This window comes from Echinococcus granulosus (assembly GCF_000524195.1).
Source record: "Echinococcus granulosus chromosome Unknown EG_S00074, whole genome shotgun sequence".
Lineage (NCBI taxonomy): Eukaryota > Metazoa > Platyhelminthes > Cestoda > Cyclophyllidea > Taeniidae > Echinococcus > Echinococcus granulosus.
The window spans coordinates 316,697-324,084 of NW_020170454.1; the positions used below are offsets into that span (position 1 = coordinate 316,697).

The following is a 7,388-nucleotide window of genomic DNA, read 5'->3' on the forward strand; positions in this document are numbered from 1 at the left end:
TCATGGGTTACATCACTTCTCCTTTGGAAAACGCCACGAAATATCCTCAAGTCCGCCTTTTCATCTTTCGCCATATCCACTAAATTGGGTACAAAATAAAGGAGAACTGTAAAGAGCGTATGTGAATTAGCTTAAAGAAAATATCTTTAATTAAAATTAAGGCAAGTCTAGAAGAGAGGCATAAGTGAGGCAGCCTTTGTACCTTACACGTTCTATGGTATAAGGACTACAATGATTATTCAGTCAGGTGATTGGTTCTTGGACAGATGTCAGAGATCATTTGACTCACCACAGAAGTCGGCTCCCTTGAACAAAAGTTTAGTTCCTCTCCAAAAGCACAACGACACTGCGCCGATATCAAAAGTCGCCTATTTGTAGTAAATGCAGATGAATGAAATAGATGAATAAAAGGGCATCATCACAGGGCGTCAATGGGAGTAAAAGGGCAAGAGCTACACTGCGGAAAACAATACAAGCAATGTGGCATTAGATTAGTTCATGTGGTTAACAAATGCATTTCTCCTTCGAGATGGCAAATTGTCTGAGTCTACGGAGCCAGACAATGTATGCTGATTTACCGCGGAGTTGTAGTTTGCTCCTCGAACGGCGAACTCAATTGTAAACGAGGGCATGTCTTTGACAAATCGTGAGAGCGGGAACGACGTCCACACATCAACTTCACCTGCCACAAACAATAGCACGGTGGTAAATAAAACCATGCTCTGTTTTGTCATCAATGGTTTTAGCCGCAAATGGGTGCGAATTTTGTCAAAACTCAAAACTCATGCGCTTACTGTAGGAGTGTCGGAAATGTGCCAGTTACTATGACAATTAACAGACAAGTCAACAATACGCCAATTACAAGTGCTGAAGTAATCACTGCAACTACTATTTTATCAAACCAAGCTAATGTGTGAGATGCTCTTGTGTCATTCACACACGTCTCGGTTAGTTTTCCATCTTCTTCTTCCTCTTCGATGTGTCAGGCTAGTGATTCGTGTGATGGGCACAAGTTACCTGCAGGAGGCCGTGTAAAATTGCAGCGTGGCACAAAGAATGTTGTTGAAGCCACTCTGGGACGAAGCGTGTCTTCATCCATCTCCATGACCTTTTGTGCAGTCACGTTTTGCATGGTGATGTTAGCATAATCTGCAAGAGACATACGTCCAAGTAAGAAGTAGCAGTGTCATTTTTTAAATATTCTCCTCTTTACAGCTACTTTTGTTGAAAACAAAGGCTGGGCAACTAAGGTTTAATGTTTCAGTTTGAACAGTTCGTAATTTAAACAAACAGGCTTCTTTTAACAGAAAATACTTCACTACATAATATTTTGTGAGGATGGGTAGATGCAGCGATTTGTGCAAGGCACAAATCGCTTTCCTCCACACCATTTTTAACTTAACCAAGGAAGAGTATGTTAAGGCGACAGCTTCTTACAATTGGCAGTGAACTGCTGACATTTCTTGCCACCACAGCTAATCGCAGTACATGGCCTTGGTGTTATGAAATGGATGTGAGTTGACGAAAGTTGACTTACTTGCTCCTCTGCTACAGGGACTGCCCCAATGATATCTGCCACTGAGGACACAACGCCCACCTTCAATTGTCATTACACCCAGCACTGAATCGTTAACGAGAACCGTTTCCTAAATGGAAAAGCTAGGCAAGTAAATCCGTGGCACCACTACTCATGCTCTAGTATTTGCATGTTATGCATAAAGTTGTTCAACCATATTTGCAACAAAAAAATGAATATTTGTTATCAATTCTTCGTGAGTTTACCAAACCCATTATGGAACGTACGAATTTGTCGTTGTACTCGTAATACATTGTGTCCGACGGTCCGGATGGCTTTCCAACCACTCGCGATCCCCACATCTTTGGCACTTTGTCACCTTTAAAACAAAATGCATTTGCCCTTCTCGTATCATGCTAGTATTGTTTCTCTGTCTTAAGCATGCTCACACTTGTATGCTACATTGCTCTGTGTACGGTTTTACTTCAAGCAAAATGACAGCTCGATTGATTGTAGCAAAGACTTGACAACTAATGCCGCACCTACTGTCACTCCTGGTGAAAAGCAGCCCACCTTCAAAAGTTAAATCATCAACTGCATGAAGTTGCAGAGCAGAGTGACATTATGATTGGAGTGAGTAAAATTGAGGAAATGCCTACTTACCTGAAGTAGAGGCGACAAAGATGAGCACAGCAGTGATTGCCAACATGGCACCTACTCGTGGCTGCTGAAGTGCTCTGTGTGCAGTTATAAGCTCCCTGATTTGAATCACATCAATGGAATTGGTTCATTTGGTGGTGGAATTGCGGCTACGAGTGAGAGTAGGAGGACCGTCAGTGTTAATCACACAACTGTGCGTCCCGCTTGCATCATGACTACAAACCGTGAAGTCTAGTGGTGGTGGCGGTGAAGTTGTGAGAGAATATCCAACTCCATTTCACTTTCAAGTAAGCGTTTCCATGTAAACGTGGATAACTTATTTTACAACTATGATGCTGGTTAATACACAATCATTGTGCATTTCAGAGGCAGGTATAATAAAATAAATTGAATTCCATTAAATTCATGAAAGACTGGGTATTCAATACAGGCACACTGAAGTAATTTATAATGAAAACACTCAATCACTCGTGATAAGGATTAGATGAAATAGCAAAAAAAGGGAGCAAAATGCCAGAACATTAAACGAAAAATTGGAATCTAGGTGATTGAACAACTTCCCTTATCTTATATACATACATATATGACAAAAAAGAGGATGCTGCTCTCACACTAGGAAATCGACAATATTGTTTTCCTTTTAAATCCACATATACCCTTATTTAGGCATATCGCCGAGGAAGCACTAATTTAATAACGGAAAAATTGTCAAAGGTAGGACTGCTATGTTTCGTACTGCCATCTTCTAGTCATACACTTTTTTCACTGTCGGGGCCACTGTAAGTTGCCGCCACACTCACACACGCATATGCACACACCTATGGATGATGATGACAAGGAGAGAGTCATGGAAAGCATGCCTGCGAGTAATGCCATAGACATCATCACTCTCCTTTTTCATCCAATCCACGGGGTCATTCTCAGGTGTACGTTGCAATTTTACTGAATCTCACGAGTGATTAGTAGCACTAAACTGCTACCATCCAAGTAGACATAATTTGCGATGACAATGGAAAAAAGGTCAATTAGTGTAAGAAAATGGAAGTGTTAAGAGAACCCTCATTTCATGAGTAGATGACAACCCCGATTAATGCAAATTAAATGTTACAGCATTGATTTAGTACCCAGTCTGTCATTTCGGGCTCTTTCCGCAGTCATAATGTCAACCTTCGTCAGAGGAGTGATGAAATCCCACAAATATGAACAGGAAGCATTGCTAACGACTTCCATAGTGACAACGTCCTCTGGATAATGCAAAACTACCTGTGACGACCTTGTCATCGCCTCGAAATTCCATGCAACAGTATGATTCACACTTGGTGATTTCACATTTCCCATATTCACAATTGTTACTCCGAGATAACGTGGTTCGAAAATGTTGCAATCATCCTCGTCATTTAGTGGTTTGATGCTGGTTGTGTAATTAATTGCTGTCATTGTGTATCTTTACCTCTCCTCACATGTCGTAGCACACATGCAGTTTCCTTAGTCATCGAAGTCTTTCATTTAACAGGCCCCTCCTACACCTCAACTGCCTGCTCTCGTAAACTCAAAGCTACACCCGACTTTTCACAAACGTCATCGCACGATTAGTTAACATGGTGCTGACATTGTACTAAAACCATCGCGTTAGTGACTTCAATCCCAACTACACGATTTGCGTCATGACATTAACGCAATTTTACTAAAGTTTAATAGATGCGGAGTGTGTAATAGTGCAAAATGTCAACTCACCAACAATAAAGTGCTTTTGTCTTGTGAAGTGATTTTTTGCCTGTGAGCACGCACCAATGTAAACTCAAGATAAAAACAAGAGAAAACATTGTCTTCAATGGCGACAATGCATGAAAAACCAGAATCCAGCATCCCCGTACGTTTACGAGTACACGACCACTGGCTAGGGAGCTGCGTCATACTGAATGGACGAGGGTGGGCCTCATTCTCACCTGGTTGTGTTTGTAGCGTGTCGCCTGTGCTCCGACTGCTAGCACACTTCAAGTCAGTCTCAACGCACCTAATGCTGACCACTGCGGAGTAACCCAAGGGGAACACCAATCGTGCCACTTAATCCCGACTGTTTCACAGAAGAACCTCCTCAGCTATTCGGTGATGCTTCGAGGAAATGCCATCTCTGAGGCTGCTGACATCGACAACACTAACTGGCTTAGGAAAGTCAAGTAGCAACGTGCTAGTAGCTGTGGGCTCCACATCTGTGAACCCTCTCTGGTGGGGTGGAATGGCTGAAGATGCGGCATGACATTAGTAGCAGCGTAACTCCATCCAAGATTGCATTAATTTTCGCCACCTGACACGGAAGTTAATGCCACTACATAATAATCTTACTGCCGGTACTTGTATCCTGTTTCATAAAAGTCGATCCTTACAGAACCCTGCAAAATCAACTAAAATTCCTGTTTGTCTACGGAAACTCCCAAAAGCATGGATCATGCACATAGCCTTTGGTCTTTGCGAATTGTCCTGATTTAGGCGTATGGCCCTGAAAAGGCGGGCATACAGTTGGAATTAGTGATAAAATCGGGGATGGGGAGGATTAGGAAGAGGAGGGGGGGACGGCTAATTGTTTCATGAAATATTGTCTACCTAATGTAATCAGCAGTGTTTAATTTGCGTCGTAGAAGGATGTGAATGGATAGAGCTAACAGTTAGCGTTCAACTTGTCGCTGCCTTGAACACCACATTTTGCTGAAGTGTTTCCTCCAATGAGTAGAAAATCTCGGTGATTTAACGCTTGGTTGAAAGACATGCGAAGTGGGATGGCTTTATACGAAGTGGTCACTTTAAAGAATTAAAATTTTTTTAGGAGAATTTCTCAAGCTATCCCATTTTTAAAAAGGAAAACACCTGTAAATATTTGGCTGTTTTTATACCAACGTGGCAAGTATGTAGAGCCTTGGTTTTCACATCCAGCCCAGTAGATCAAGCATGCGGAACATTTAGTCTTAGTTACTGACATTGACTTGCAACAAAACATTTCACACATGGACTGAGTGCTGCGATTTGGAAACAAATAATTTTTTATCAACAGTTGAATTTGAGGCCGGTATTTGTAGCATCTCTGCCTGCAAATGCGTTAAAATGAGGTAAACGAAAAGTTTTAAACGGTTTACAAAAGCATTTGTTAACACCGATAGAAATAGGTCACAGTTCCTAAAATTTTTGCATGGATTAGTACTCTTGTTTCGTTTTAAGTCATTTTAGCTTTGTTTAGTCAAAAAAAGTTTTATTTAACTTTGGATGTATGAGGGCGCCCCAACGACCTACTGTGTCACGTAATTAATCACAATGAAGGGGAGGTATTACAAGAGTAAGCCAATAGAAAAAATTGAGGGACTAAATTATCAGCTAGATCAAAAATGGCAATACATATAGAAAGGCGGAAAATTAATATAAGATTGGGTTCTGGAAATTCGCAAAACACACTACTTTGAACCGTGAGTGGTCCTAGTAAGGTGAAAATAGAGAAGCATCCCTATTAGCGTTTCAAAACATACGATCACGGACGTGCGCATCCATCGATGGGTTCCTAAAAGTTTTCAAATTTTGCTCGGTTCCACTGGTGACTGCCTATAGCTGAAATGCAGTACGTTCAAAAAGGCCCCATGGTGCTGATAAAATGAAGGAATTTTGTCTCGCCTATTGGCGCACTGATACGTGACTAAGGCTAGGGTTGGGAGGGATAAAGGTAGTGATGGAGGCAAGGTAAGGAAATTTAAATACTGTTGAATTGCTCTTCATGTGCATTGATTTTATTTTAACGGAGGAAGGCAGTTTAGAGGATGTTTCTCCTCTGAATGGTATATAGTGATTTAGATGTTTAGCAACAAGCCTGTGAAGTTAGGTAAAAAAGGGGAAAGACGACCGCACAGAGCTCGTAACCGCAACCACAATCAAATAAGCTTACATTTCTACTTGAAAGAGGGAATGGCAGAGATAAACAAGATTCGCTGTTAGGTCTTTGGAATGTGCGGTTAAGAAGTATTGAAAATTACGAGGCAAAGTGACATGTCATGTAAGTATGCCCGTAACACGCATTTGTTTTAGCTAGCCTTTTCGGTGTCAAGTGGGTAAGTTGGACGAGCTGCGAAATTGCGCATGTGTTATCAGTCCCCCAATTTTCCCAATGTTATGTCATATATCCTTCCTTTAACCTCCTTCTTGACCTGATTCAATTAAACTGAGGTGTGGAAGGACAGCACACTGGCAGTCATTATCAATAAACACTCAACTTCGTCCACTGTGGACAGGAGCTGTGGACACGACCTGGATGTTCTTGGTGTTCTCGCAATCTCCGCGAGCTGACATGTAGCTTTGTACTAGATTATATGGCCTTCATTACTTTGTATCCCACGCCTTTACCTTTCGTACCTGCAAATCAGATAAACGCTTCATATGTTTAGGGACTGACTTGTTCTTACCCTTAAAAGGAATGTGTAACGAATGGTACAGTAGGTCTATGGAAAGGAAAGGAATTATTTCATCTCAAAATGTGATTGAAGCGACATGTTTGCGGTGGGATGGTAGTTCAGCGGAATTAACATGCACATAGGGTAAATGCATTTAAGTGTGGAAGATGCAAAAATTGGATGGTAAATATTGAAGAGGGTGCAGAGTCAATGTAAATTTTTCTCTCGGCTTACCATAAACGAAACGATTCGCCTACTGGGCTTACTTATTGCATCAAAGGGATAGACGGCTCCGACATTGCAGTCATTCTGCAACAGTCACATCCCTAATCACCTCACATTAGTAGCTCTGTGGAGCCCTAGCTACATAAAGCATGTAAGCTATACCGTTTACCATCGACACTATGGCTGCCCTTGTTGAGGAGTTAGGTGACTGCACTACTAAACCGCGCCGTGAGCATTTTCAAAAAAAACCAAAACAACTAACCATTGTCCTCTAGCATTGGCTTTCGTTTTTTATCTCTTCATGCAACAAAATTTATATCAGTTATTTTGATTCGACTTGCATCCCCATGTTGGTAAGTCGTCAGGCTAATCCGAAATACGTGCTAGCGGTCAAATCGTGTCACCTACTTTGACCTCGACACGTGACAAATGTCAGCTTGCCAGACTATATAAGGACCGGAGTTCGGACCATTGTTAACGTGGTATAGCTGCAAACAGATCTGCGGTATGTCGTCCTTCATTTTGGTTAACCTTTCTTTACACGTATTTTCGTATAGTTTACA

General features: G+C 41.5%; 1 protein-coding gene across 1 annotated transcript; it reads right to left on the reverse strand. All coding sequences in view use genetic code 11, as the record gives it.

Annotated features, from left to right (window-relative positions):
• Nucleotides 1-491: 491 nt before the first annotated feature.
• On the reverse strand, nucleotides 492-2,225 carry EGR_07324 (hypothetical protein; the record flags this gene model as incomplete). Its single annotated transcript, XM_024496573.1, has 5 exons — nucleotides 492-682; nucleotides 1,018-1,149; nucleotides 1,538-1,646; nucleotides 1,804-1,895; nucleotides 2,180-2,225. The coding sequence occupies 5 exons, from the start codon at nucleotides 2,223-2,225 to the stop codon at nucleotides 492-494; spliced, it is 570 nt and encodes a 189-aa protein (XP_024349049.1).
• Nucleotides 2,226-7,388: the final 5,163 nt, after the last annotated feature.